General features: G+C 37.1%; 1 protein-coding gene across 1 annotated transcript; it reads left to right on the forward strand.

Annotated features, from left to right (window-relative positions):
- The first annotated feature begins 8393 nt into the window (after positions 1-8393).
- LOC133032356 (uncharacterized) lies at positions 8394-11983 on the forward strand. Its single transcript, XM_061106274.1, has 5 exons — positions 8394-8763; positions 8905-9299; positions 9411-10790; positions 10904-11122; positions 11600-11983. Exons 1-5 carry the CDS (start codon positions 8394-8396, stop codon positions 11981-11983), a joined length of 2748 nt encoding a protein of 915 aa, XP_060962257.1.
- Positions 11984-13796: the final 1813 nt, after the last annotated feature.

Below are 13796 nucleotides of genomic sequence, written 5' to 3' on the forward strand. Positions count from 1 at the left end.
CTCGCAAAGTGACTTGGATGAATTGAACTTAGTTCCGGTAGAGATGCTAGGCGAGCCAATTATATATGAAACTAAAGACGTCGAGATGATAGATAGCTCTCCAACATGGATGACACCTATTATTAATTATTTACTCGATGGACAACTTCCAAATGACAAAAATGAGGCGCAAAAACTATTATATTCAGTGCCTCGCTACACAATGGTCGAAGGCAAACTATATAGAAGAGGGTATTCAATGCCCCTACTTCGGTGTGTTCTTCCTGCAGAAGCAAATGAAATCATCAGAGAAATTCATGAAGGCTTTTGTGGGGATCATGTGGGCTGGCAAAGTCTATCTAAAAAGATCATTAGACAGGGATATTATTGGCCAACGATCAATAAAGACACACACGAGTTTGTCAAGAAATGTGATAAGTGTCAGAGGTTTTCACATGTACCTCGCGTACCGCCAACAGAACTTAGAATGATGACCTCGCCCTACCCATTTGCTATATGGGGAATCGACCTTATTGGGGCATTACCCACTCGGCGAGGAGAAGCTAAGTATGCAGTAGTAGCGGTCGAATTCTTCACTAAATGGACAGAGGTCGAGCCCCTCGTCTCCATAACCTACAAGAAAGTCCTTGACTTTGTCGTCAAGAACATTATCTGTAGGTTTGGAATTCCCATGAAGATAGTATCCGATAATGGAACCCAATTTGATGGCGACTTGTTCACTAAATTCTGTGAGAGGAATAAAATTATCAAAAGCTTCTCGTCAGTATCCAAGCCTCAGGCAAATGGACAAGTGGAAGTCATCAATAAAACCCTAATGGATACTATCAATAAGAAGCTAGACACTGCCAAAGGCAGATGGGTTGACGAGCCACCTCAGGTACTCTGGGCCCACAGAACTACCGAGAAGACAGCCACGAGACACACTCCTTTCTCGCTAGCATTTGGCTCGGAAGCAATGCTGCTTGTTGAAGTGAACATATTGACTCACAGAAGAGAGTTTTATAATCAAGAAGAAAACCATGACTTTTAAAATTATCCTTAGATCTACTTGAGGAAAAACGAACTGAGTCGCAAATCACCAATGCAGCATACCAACACCGAATTACAAGATACTTAACAAAATAGTCAAGAAAAGACTATTCAATGTTGAAGGCTTGGTGCTAAGACAAGTCTTTACAAATACGAGAGATGCATCAGCAACAGTGTTCAACCCGAATTGGGAGGGTCCATATGTCATCGAAGCAGTAGTTGGAGTCGAAGTCTATAAATTGGCTCGACTTGATGGCTCGCTAATAAAGAACTACTGGAACGTAGAACACTTGGGACCCTACTACCAATAAATAAATGATGTAACTTGCATTACTAATGTAAACTTTAAACTTCAGTTATGAATAATGAGAATCATTTATATTAAGTAATTACAAAGTTTTGTTCTTTAAAACTTACTTAAGGGGAATTTATGTATGATTAACCGGAATTCATCTAGATATACATTGTATAATGCAAACCCGTCATTTCAAAAAAAAAATTGAAATTCAAAGGTTCTCGACTAAACCTCTTTGACGAAAGTGGAGTTGAACAGTTATAACTCCCTGACCAAACCTTTTTGATGAGAGATGAATCAAATTGTTATAACACCTTGATCAAACCTTTTTGACGAAGAAGAGATCAAACAACTATAACTTTTGATTTAAAACCTATCCGACGGGAAAGGAAAATCAAAAGTTATAACTCGCGTATAAAACTAAATACTAACGGTTCTCGCGAGCTAGGAAAGTAAAAAACGAGGCATCACGATGCCTTGATAAAAGTACTTAAACCTAGAAAATGGATAGATAATATAACTATTCATACGAGCAAATTAAAAATATACAAAGTGATAAAATCATTAAAGTATATTTAAGTTTGCTTAAGGCAAATTATAACTGCTATAGCGAGGCAGAATTGACAACTGTTTGAAAATTAAAAAGTTTGGTAGATTACTAACTACTTAAACAGGAAGATTACGAGCAATGGAAAAACCCAAAAGTACTGAACATTTGACCAAAATATAGTTGTTTACATTGTGAATAAAAATGCAAGCAAACACAATTGTATTAAGTTCGAATGAAACATTACAAGGCATTTAAGATAAGAAAAAACTTAAAACTGGTTACAAACTTGTCTTTACAAAAATGCCACTAGGGGCAAACCATTAAGTCATCTTCCTAAACAAAGGATGAGAGGGGAAGCCGATGAACTCGAGAAAGACCATCTTCATATAGCTTGAGAAAGACCGTCTACACGTAGCTCGGAGAAAGACCAACTACACATAGCTTGAGAAAGACCGGCCACATGTAGGGAGCCTTGATCTTTGCACAGACCTCATCCTCCTCATCATCAGAAGATCCCATTTCCTGAAGCCGAGATCTCTTTCTCAGCCTTAGGAAATTCCTCGATACCAGAAAGAGGTTGGCACAAATATCTGCTGGCACAGGTTTAGGTCTTGGGTTGGCTGGATTTTCTGATAGAAACCACGCCAATTCCCTTCCCAACTTCATCTGCAACCATGCCAACCTTCCTCTAGAATTCTTTATCAGCCTGAGGAGGACCTTTAAGATCGCTCACATGATTTATACCCCTAGGGATCACTTGTGAGAATCGCCCATGGCGGGCTACAGGGTTCCCCTAGTGTGGATTAGTCGGAAGCTCCTCAGCCTTGGAATCCATCGTTTCCATGCCTGGTTAAGCCTTGAAGTCTTTGGGAACAAATGGAAAATGGTTGGTGCATCTGGGTATTATGAGTTTGGAAGGATGAACTTCTGAACTCAGAAGGGACATTTTGGCAGGAAAGAGATGATCCATTCTGAAAATGGATCTCACTAAAGAGCCAGAGGTTTATGAAAAATAACAAGCTTGAGCCGCCCTTTTATACACAAATTCTAGTGACAAGAAAGCTAAGTATTGCAAATCCAACGGTTGGGACAAGTGCAGAATATGAAGAGATGATTCATAATGACCCTCGAAACCGTACAATCGCCAGGATCAAAGGATGCATTTTTTCCAAGAAAAGATCTTGACGAAAATGCCCTCTGTAATTATTAAAAAGCTCTTTTTACTAAAAGAGAACTTTTTAAGGGGCAATTGTTATACTCAAAATTTGGCTGGATGACACGTGTCAAGATAAAAGGAATGTGAATCGATGTCATCGCTTTTTATGGAATAACTCATTAATTACATAAGTATCAGTGTATATTTGTAACCCGCTGACTGTAAGGTCTAAGGCGAGGAATCAATGTACAAACTGGCACTTAGTATATTAACGAGAAACCATGTGTCACTAAATGCGAATAGCGAGGCACCAAAGAAAGCGACATGTATCAATCGTGAGAGTCCTTAGCGTACAATGAGCAAACTAAGTGTAAAAGTCAGATCGGCTCAAGAGCAAGTAAAGCGAGGTGACCGTCTTGCTATGGGAAGAATTCTTATAGCCTCGTCCAGTTGATGGTAACAAGGCTTACAATCCTAGCGAGTCAAAATGACTCTTTAAAAATAAGAACCGCGATCGACACCAGATATACATTGTCGACCTTAGAAAGAAGAATGGCCCCAGCTCGCTAATAGAATCACTGTAACCAAGTTTCTGTCGAGACATCTCTAAATACAATAGTTTAAGACATGTTTAATACACGATTGTTTTGACCCATTAAAAGCGAGAAAATCACAGCTATACGAGTTTCAAATCATAAACTGCATTTACACTGCAGGATATGTAATCAAATCCCATAATTTTAGGGATGATTGTTGTAAACATATTCTGGTCAACTTTGTAATTAACTGACCACTATGTAATTATAAATAGTGGCAGACAAGATCAAAAGGGGGACGAAAAAAAATTCATACAAGAGAGGCCCTAAAAAACACACAATTAGAAATCTGAATAAGATTGACCTGTGCACTATGCAGAATTTTAACTGCAAAACCACGTAAAAAACCATGTGTTCATATATTATTTTTACATAGCTTTTATTTTTTCTTTATGGAATTATTACCGTGAGGCTCAAATTTAATTAACGAAAATATGCGTTAACAATAGAATTATTTTTACTTTTTCTTTAATTATTTAATACTAATTTTTTTATATTCACAATAAAAATTAAATAATGTGTTGACTTTTTAAGTAAATTTAGACTAAATACATTAGAACATAATTGAAAATTTTGGTCATAATATTAGCTTATGTTTTTGCCAAACTTGACATCATTTATTACAGATTTTTTTTCTTGATAGAAAAAAGATTAGAGAGACCCTCTACGGCATCAAAAAAATAATGGAACACTCTAGTTTCTCTCTGGTTTTTCCAGTCCCTCTTGCTCATCTTCGTGATGTTCCCAATCCCCTTTCTCTTTCTCTCTCCTTTCTCAACTACTCCTACTTCATCATTATCCAACATTTAATGTGTTGGAAATTATTTTACCAAGATCTTAGATCTACTCACAAGTATGTTGATTAACACCCTAAATATGAACTTTCTAAAACGATGAAATAAACACATATAAAGTTTAGGAAACCTTACATTGGGTGCAGCGGAATAATATGACTCCTTCCGTTCAGATATCTAGCCCTTGATTCCTTTCTGTAGCAGAGCATTATCAATATCTGAACCTGGATCTCTTTCTCTGAATCTTTGATGCTGAAACTCCTTCGCTGATGATCTTTCTTCACGATCTTCCTCACTATGATTGAGGTATTGCTTGCTGTGTGTGGGCACTACTCTAATCACTAAGAATTTTGAAATTGAAGGAAGAAGAAAGAGAAAGTGGGTTTGGCCAAAGATAGGGAGAGAGAAGGCTCAGTTTTTTTTCTCTGAAGGAAAAATAAAAAATTTTAAGTGTAGAATTTCCTGAAGCCTTCACTATCTATTTATAGCATTCCACTAGGGTTAGGTTTGAATTATTTGGCATTAAAATAATAAAAATATCAGAGGTAAATTCCTATAAAAGTGGCCGGCCCTATACTAGTGGATTTGGGCCTCACTTTTTTCAATTTTGCAGCTTTACCTTTTCTGCATCTGATTTTCTCAAAAACGCCAATTTTCTAATTCAACCATTTAAATGTCAATTATAACTATTTAATAACTATAAATAATTATTAAATAATATTGTCATTTATCATATTTATTAATTGAGCCATACAAAGTATCATAATTAACAAATATGCCCATAAAACTCTTTCTTTACAATTTCGCCCTTACTTACTGAAAAATTCACAAATAGACATAGTCTAATTTGAGAATTATAATTGATTAATCAAAACCAATTACATGAGTCTTACAAGCAATATTATCTCAACTAGTGCGGGGACCATGGGTCTACATAACCGAGCTTCCAATAAGTAGATCAAGAATTTATTACTAAAATTCACTAACTTATTAATTCTTCGTTGAATCCACGCATAGTACTTAGAATTGCACTCTCAGTTATATAGAATGCTCTATATGTTCCACCATATAGACACATCATTAGTTATCCATTGTTATAATCCTAATGTGATCAATGATCCTCTATATGAATGATCTACACTGTAAAGGGATTAGATTACCGTTACACCCTACAATGTATTTTATCCTTAAAACACTTGACCCCGTATAAATGATATTTCAGCTTATGTGAAATGAGTACTCCACCATTTATATTCGTTTGGTCAAGCTCGAAGGAGATCATCCTTTGCTTACTATTCGCCAGATAGAAGCTATAGATTCCATGTTTATGCTAGCGCTCCCACTCAATTGCACTACCGTGTTCCCAAAATGTACGTATCACCCTGACCTAAAAGTAGGCTTAACTAACAAATCAAAGAACACGAGTAGCCTTTCAAGATTGAGCCTAATCATAACAGGATTAAGAACATTTGATCTAGGATCAACTTGACAATATTGACTTGAATAGATTTTACGGTAAGTTTAATAAATCTAAGTCAAAGTTCAATATCGGTCCCTTCCGATGCATACTCCATGCATCCAACCTGAGCTTTACTTTAACCAATGTTCTGGAAAGAACATAGCACTTCTCCAAATGCAAGTAAACTCTGTTGTAGATTATCATATCAGTAAAACCCTGTGTCTGATAAATCTAGGAAACTTTATTCACATAGTCATGTTTACTTTCCAATGTGTTGACGGCACAATAAACAGGATCAAGTATGTGAAAAGGGTTTCAGATGAATTCATACATTATGTACATATAATCATGAAATAAATCATGTGAACCATGCAACATTAAATGTTATTTCTGATCTATATTAATAAGTAAATCTGATTATATTGAAATGAGTTTTATTTAGGGCATAAAACCCAACATAATGCCCTCTGCTCCTTCCCCCAGCCGGCGACTACATTTAATGGAGTATCAAAAAAATGCTTGGTTCTCCACCTCCATGGGTTCAAATCTTGCAATTAATAACTATCACTATCCTCAAGTGCTCTTACAGCCAGCCAGGAATAATCATACTCTTAGGATACTATGGATTCGGCCTAGGTGAAAGTAGGGCTGATTTAGCTTCCTCCTCCACTCCAGCTATCGACTTCTCCAGGTATTACTTACCCCTTTTTTTCTATTTAAATGCTTCCTCTAAGTTTTATCTCCATCCCACTTTTACCTGTAGCCTTCATCTGTTTTTCGTACCTAACTCCATACAACCAACCAAGAACACCAACCCTGAACCCAGCCACCAATCTCTCCAGCTCACTGCTGAAGAGGCTCTCATCAATGATTTTGATAATGTTCTAATCCATCCTGAGACCCAACCTGATTCCTTCTGCCTTGTGGTCAAGATTCTCACCCCCAAGACCCCCAAACCTAATTGGATAGGAAATTCCATGAAAGATGCTTGGGTTGCTCGTTTTCCCTTCACTTTTACTGAATACCACTCTGGACTATATTTGGTCCGATTTGGTTGTGAAGGGGATAGAAGACGGGTTATGGAGGGCCAGCCTTGGCACTTCGACCGATCCCTTATGCTATTTGCTATCCCAGATGGTTTTGATACCATTCTTCCAAACCAACTTCGATATATCCCTCTCTGGCTCCAAGCCCATTTCATCCCTTTTGGGAACAGATCTCATGGCCTGGCTCACTTCATTGTGGATACCATTGGGGATCTCATTGAAGTGCACCTCGCCTCCTTATACGATTCCATCATTCCATTCATGCGTATTCGGGTTCTTTTGGATACTACCAAACCCCTTTTCCGTGGCATGAATATCCACTTTTGGAAACTTTCTCTTACCAAATGGAGTAAATTCCAATATGAAGGCATTCAGAATTACTGCTACCATTGTGGAAAACTTGACCACACTTTTAACAGGTGTGAAAACTTTCTCCACTATTGTGACACTCACGCCCATTCCCCACCGCTTAGCTACAAGGATGTTCTTCGTGCCCCAGCCAAACCTATCTACAAGAAGAGTATCTTTGAACTATCCAACTCAACCCCTTTCGAAGAAATCCCCTCCCTTAGCAATGTTACTAGCCAAAGTCTCAGGATGTTGTCGACCAATTTTTGGTTCCCAGCATTGCTAGTACCACTTTGGTTAGTTCCATTGCTTCTTTGGACCAGGCTTCTCCACTCCAGTTACCATTTCTGATCAACTTACTCATTCTACCCCACAGCCAGTTTCTCATTTCCCTAGTATCACTTGCCCCATCAATACTGCCCCTGTCATGACTACTGCTACTTTCACTTCTACTTCCAAAGGCAAAGCCCCCATGTACCCCGAGCCTCCCTGGGTCTCCTCTGAGCCTCCTGCACCAATTTGTCCCAAAGCTCAAGTGGCCCCACTTAACATTTCAGGTTCCAAAAGAACCTACACACGACAGTGCACTAAAGTTGGCTCTTCTTTGAGGAATACCCTTAAGAGGGCTCGATCCTCCATGTCTGATTTTGTTGTTGTTCCTTCAATCTCTGACACTGAAGAGCAGGCGGGTGTTGCTTAACAACCCCGCCCAGAAAAATGAGTCTTTTAAGTTGGAATGCTCGCGGATTAGGGAGTTCCCGAGCATTCCAAAATATCTCCCTTCTAGTGCAACAACATAGACCTTAAGTTCTTTTTGTGATGGAGACTAAGTTTCCTGTTAATAGTTGTGATCTGTTAAGGCTAAATTTTCTTTTGATAATGTGTTTGAGGTTCCTAGAGTAGGTTTAGGAGGGGGTTTATTTCTTTTTTGGAATGATACTGTCAATGTCCATATCTTATCTCAATCTTTGTATCACATTGATATTTATGTAACTATGGATAATAATAATATATTTCACTTGTCTTGCTATTATGGTTCTCCTTATATTCATCACAAATCTGATTCTTAAACCCTTCTACATCGTCTGTTTGACTCAGCCCTGAATGCTCCTGGCTTATTATGGGCAATTTTAACGATTATCCTTGTTTCAATGATAAGAATAGCCCAAATCCCCCTCCCCATCATGCCATGACCAATTTCCAAAATTTTATCGCTAAGTTTGATTTGCACACTTTGCCTTTTGTGGGAAACCGTTTCACTTGGAAACATGGCCAAATCCGTGAGCGTTTGGACTGGGGAGTTGTTAATCAAGCTTGGGATAACCTTTTCCCCACGTCCAACATTGTCCATCTTCCTTTTTACGGCTCTTATCACAAAGCCATCAAAATTGAGTGTGATCCCACCCCTTACCTTTGTCATCGAAACAAATGTTTCTTTTTTGAAAACCACTGGCTTTTGGATCCTGAGTTCCCTAGCCTCATGTCAACTTGTTGGTCTCGTTCTTAGAGTCAATGTACTTTGGACTCTTTCATTCAGCTTCAAAATAATTGTATCCACTCTCTTAAAAATTAGAGTCAGTCTAAAAATTCTGTTTGTCACAACATTGTCACCTTGCAAAACCAAATTGAAGCTATTCACAGAAATCCTTCCCTTTCTACTGAGGACATTGCTAAGGTCAACCAACTCCAATCCCATGTTAACTCTCTCCTCCTCAGAGAGGAGTTTTTGTGGAAGCAACGGTCTAGAGTTAATTGGCTTAAAGTGGGTGATAATAACACCAAGTTCTTTCACAGCCGTGCCAATTCCAGGAGGAGGAATAATATGGTTAAGTGTTTAACTCTGGATGATGGCTCCACTGTCACTTCCTTCCCCACAATTGTTAACACTTTTATGGAGTTCTATACTAACCTTTTTACCTCCACGGGGGCTGATATGGATTCCATAAACTTAATCATGCAGGGGATTTCTCAACGCATCAACCCTGACCACTTCACTTTCCTCAATAAAGATTTCGATTCATTTGAGGTCAAGACTACTCTTTTCCAACTTTCTGGTGATAAGGCCCCTGGCCCTGACGACCTTAACCCTCTTTTTTACTAGAAAAATTGGCACCTTTTTGGTAACTCTTTCACTCAGGCTGCCCTTGATGTCTTAAACAAAGGTGCTGATTTGTGGTCCATCAATGAAACCTACCTTGTTCTCATTCCTAAGAAATCCAACGCATCTAAAGTCTGTGACTTCAGGCCTATCAGTCTGTGCTCAACCTTTTACAAGGTTATTGCTAAAACAATTGCTAACTGCCTCAAAACTGTTCTTACCTCTCTTATTTCCCACAATCAAGGGGCTTTTCTTAGCAATCGTATCATCTTTGATAATATCTTAATTGCTAATGAAGTTATTAATGCCATAAATGGTCGTAAGGCTGGCAAGGTTGGCTGGGCTGGACTCAAGCTTGATATGGAAAAAGCCTTTGACAAAGTTGAGTGGGGTTTCCTTGAGAGTATTTTTCTTCATTTTAGCTTCCCTACCAATTTTGTGTCTCTTGTTATTAGGTGTGTCTCCACTATCTCTTTCAGGTTGTGTATCAATCAGGGCATATCTAATCTCATCATCCCTTCTAGGGGTATCAGGCAGGGGGATCCCTTATCCCCCTATCTTTTTCTTCTGGTTGTCGAGGGCTTATCCGTAATCATCCCCTCGAAAGAACATTTGGCTTTGTTTAAAGATATCTCCATTTGTCGCTCTTCCCCATCTATTTCTCACATGCTCTTTGCGGACGATAGCCTCTTATTTACCCAAGTGAGCCATCATAATAGTTCTTATATTCAGGACATTCTCTCCACTTACAATAAGGCCATGGGTCAGTTTGTTAACTTAGCCAAATCCTCTGTCTTGTTCTCTCGCAACACCTCCCACCATGATAAACACTATTTCCTCTCATCCCTTGGTATGGCTGACAAACCTTTCATCGACACTTATCTTGGTGTTCCTCAATGTTTTGCAAGGTCTAAGAAATCCTCTTTCCATTTTATTCTCCAAAGAGCTAGTAGTAAGCTGAGTGTTTGGAAATCTAAGCTCTTTTCTAAGGCTGGCAAAGAAGTTCTTTTAAAAGCCGTTATCCAAGCTATACTCTCTTATGTTATGTCGTGCTACAGGGTCCCTCAGTCTATCTGTAAGCAGTTGGAAAAGCTCATGGCTAATTTCTGGTGGGGTGCGAAAGGCCAAAATAAATCTAAAATCCACTGGAAGTCATGGCACAATCTTTGCAAATCCAAATTCTTTGGGGGTCTTGGTTTCCGATCCATCATTAATCACAATCAGGCTATGCTTGCTAAACAAGCCTGCGTATTTTTCAAAATCCCTCTTCCATTCTTGCTACTCTTCTCAAAGCTAAGTATTTCAAACATAATGACTTTCTCCAAGCCTCAATTGGTCACTGTCCTTCTTTTTCCTGGAGAAGTTTACTTTGGGGTCAAAATCTTCTTCTTAAAGGGCTGGTTTGGAACATTGGGGATAGTAAATCTGTTCCTACTCTTTCTCCTAACTGGCTGGATGGAGTCACCCACCCCTTTTTTAAAAATAACTTAACCCCCCCTGAAAATATTGTTTCCTACTTTATTAATGATCAGGGTCATTGGGACATCCACAAGCTGAACACCTATTTTGATGTGGACCTGGTTGCTTCTATTCTTTCCACCCCTATTACTTCTTCATCTCAAGACTGTCTCATTTGGGGTTACGACCCTTCTGGCAATCTTACTGTTAATTCGGCCTACCATCTTGCCAACTCTACTAGCTCCTTGCCTTCTTCTTCCACTCCCAATACTTTTCAAAAATGGTGGAAATCTGTTTGGTCCTCCCAAATTCTGCCTAAAATCAAACATTTCATTTGGAAAGCGTTTCACCACCTCCTTCCTTCGACTCTTAATCTCCATTCTCATCAAGTTCTTGACTCTCCCTATTGTTCTTTATGTTTGAACAAAGTGGAGTCAAATTCTCATTCTCTGCTAGAGTGTTCCCGCGCAGGCAAGTGTTGGAAGAACACTAGATTCTACGACTTTTACAAGAAAAATGTCCACTGTGATATAAAAGAATATCTTTTAAGGGGTTTTGACATTTTTTCAAAAAATAATTTATGCACTTTCTTTGGAATTTTGTGGGCTATTTGGAACAACCGTAACCAGATCATTTTTGCAGATAAGAAGCCTCACTTCAAAGACACATAATCTTTTGTTCTATCTTATATTCAGGAATATACTGAAGCTCAAGTTAAAGTCTCATCCTCTTTTCAGCTTTCTCATAGCCACTTTTCTTCTATTACCTAGGAGGTTTCTTTCAAGCCAGCGGTTGGGTTTTACAAGCTTAGTGTTGATGTTGCCTCTCAAAGACAGACTAATAAGCAAAGTTTTGGAGCCGTGGTGCAAGATCACACTGGGCGTATCATGGCAGCACTCCATTCCTCCACCTTTTCTTGCACTCAGCCTATCTTTGCTGAAGCTGAAGCCCTTTACAGAGCTATAACTTGGTGTGCTGCTGTTAGGTTTCCAATTGGTTTAATAGTCTCGGACTGTCAGCTTCTCATCGGCAAAATCATCAATCAGCAGCGCAACAACTCAGCGCTTTCTGATAAAGTTTGGCAGATTATCTCCTCTTTGTCCCTCTTTCCTGATGCTTCCATACGCTACATGCCTAGAAGTCTCAACACTTAGGCGCATGATCTTGGTCAACAAGCACTAGGAACTGATGAAGAGGCTCTTTGGAACAATTGCGTTCCTTCTCCTTAGCTTCTGCTTGCTTCTGCAGTAGCTATGTTCTCTCAAAAAAAAAAAAAAGATTAGAGAAGGTTGGTTACATTGGACATTCTAAATCAAAATTATTAAATGACACTTGATGGAGTATTTAGATTTTTTTTTTTTAAAAAAAAAGAGTACACTTAAGATACTTTATAAATTACTCCTTAAACTATAAAATAATAAATAATATTAATTTGTGGTTCATTCAAATAAGTAAGTGTTTAAAAGAATAATTGAGATAAAAAAAATAAATCATTATGACTCTTCATAGTGTAAAATAAAAGGACTTGCTGCCAACAAAAATAATTGCATACACAAATTATAAATTATAAAGTGGGTGATTGCTTGAAAATTAGTGACACACATTGATTGCTGCATAAATAAATATATATAAAAAAAACTTTGGTTTGAGAAAGTTATGGTTGGATGTAAGACTTGAAATGTCGAAAATGTCCCTGAAACAAGTTGGAGTAAGTGATTTCTTTTTTCTTTTTTTGGTTCTCATTGTAACAACGTGAATATTGGTGATTTCTGTCTTTTGTTAGAAAGTTGTTGAGAGTTGATACGGCTGTTTGGCTGATATTTTTTTGGCTTTTATTGCCCTTATGGTTAGTAATATTCAACTTATTCTATTTTTTTAACATTACATGTTACAAATGGGGAGTACAATTTTCAGCACATAACAAACTAATAATCTCTAATTTTATTTACAATCTTTAACCTAATACAACCTACTAGGTGTACCAATTAAAAACAAAATGTTAGGCCACTCCCATTAGTGTCTATTTTATTTTTCAAAATACCTTACCATAATTTTTTTTTGTTTTACCCTCAAATTTTTATAAAGCTTATTTATTTTGTTCCTCATCTACATCATTTAAATATAATAAATAAACTTTTTTGTTAATTATTATAATAAAAAAATTCACATTAAAAAAAAAAGAAAAAAATAATAACTATTAAATTAATTTTGAAGAAGGTTTATCCTATTCCTATCTCTATGTGTAAGTAAGAAATTTAAAGGATCTTCAAAATGAAGAACCTTTCAAAGTAGCTGATGAGTGTCATTTTAAGCTCGTTAGCTATCTTTTCATATCACCACACAATCACTTCCGCTACATAACTAAGGCCGGTTTTGAAATTAGTTGAACTTTAAGAAAAAAAAAAAATAATTTGGCAATTTTTTAAAAAAATATGTGATATTTTCAAAAATTATTAAAAAATATGTATAAAAAATATTTTTTTGGCACTTGGACTAGTTGGACCTTAGACATGAGCTTAGCCCATCTTAACCCAAGCCCGATCATGTAAAGGACCAACAATTCCACCTGGCTAAAAATTGTACAAATTGCTAGATGTTATAAATATTAATAATTATGTGGATGTCTAAATCTTTTATTTATTACCATTAATTGTAATCAACATTCTCTTGTTTATAATTTTCTTTTTTTTTAGTTTCTTAATATTTGACTCTTGTATATGTATAAATAAGAGATCACTCTTTGTAATGAAACACTAAGAAAATTTTCATCTCTTCTTTATATTCTTTCTCTAAATTATAATATTACATAATACGTTATCAACACGAGCCTCTAATTAAGGTATGATAATATTTTTTTTATATGTGATCTCGAATTGCTTCAAAGTCATAATACACTAAATATATATGTATGGAATAATTTTTAATATATATATATATCATATAAATAAATGAAGACTCTGTTCCCTT

The sequence above is a fragment of the Cannabis sativa genome, chromosome X (assembly GCF_029168945.1).
Source record: "Cannabis sativa cultivar Pink pepper isolate KNU-18-1 chromosome X, ASM2916894v1, whole genome shotgun sequence".
NCBI lineage: Eukaryota > Viridiplantae > Streptophyta > Magnoliopsida > Rosales > Cannabaceae > Cannabis > Cannabis sativa.

What these genes read in the sequence shown, in the direction of transcription:
- LOC133032356 (XM_061106274.1), top strand. Translation starts at nt 8,394, where the DNA reads ATGGGCAATTTTAACGATTATCCTTGTTTCAATGATAAGAATAGCCCA. An exon ending in AAGATTTCGATTCATTTGAG is followed by an intron (nt 9,300 to 9,410) that starts GTCAAGACTACT and finishes TCTTTCACTCAG; the next exon opens with GCTGCCCTTGATGTCTTAAA. An exon ending in TTCAAAAATGGTGGAAATCT is followed by an intron (nt 11,123 to 11,599) that starts GTTTGGTCCTCC and finishes TCTATTACCTAG; the next exon opens with GAGGTTTCTTTCAAGCCAGC.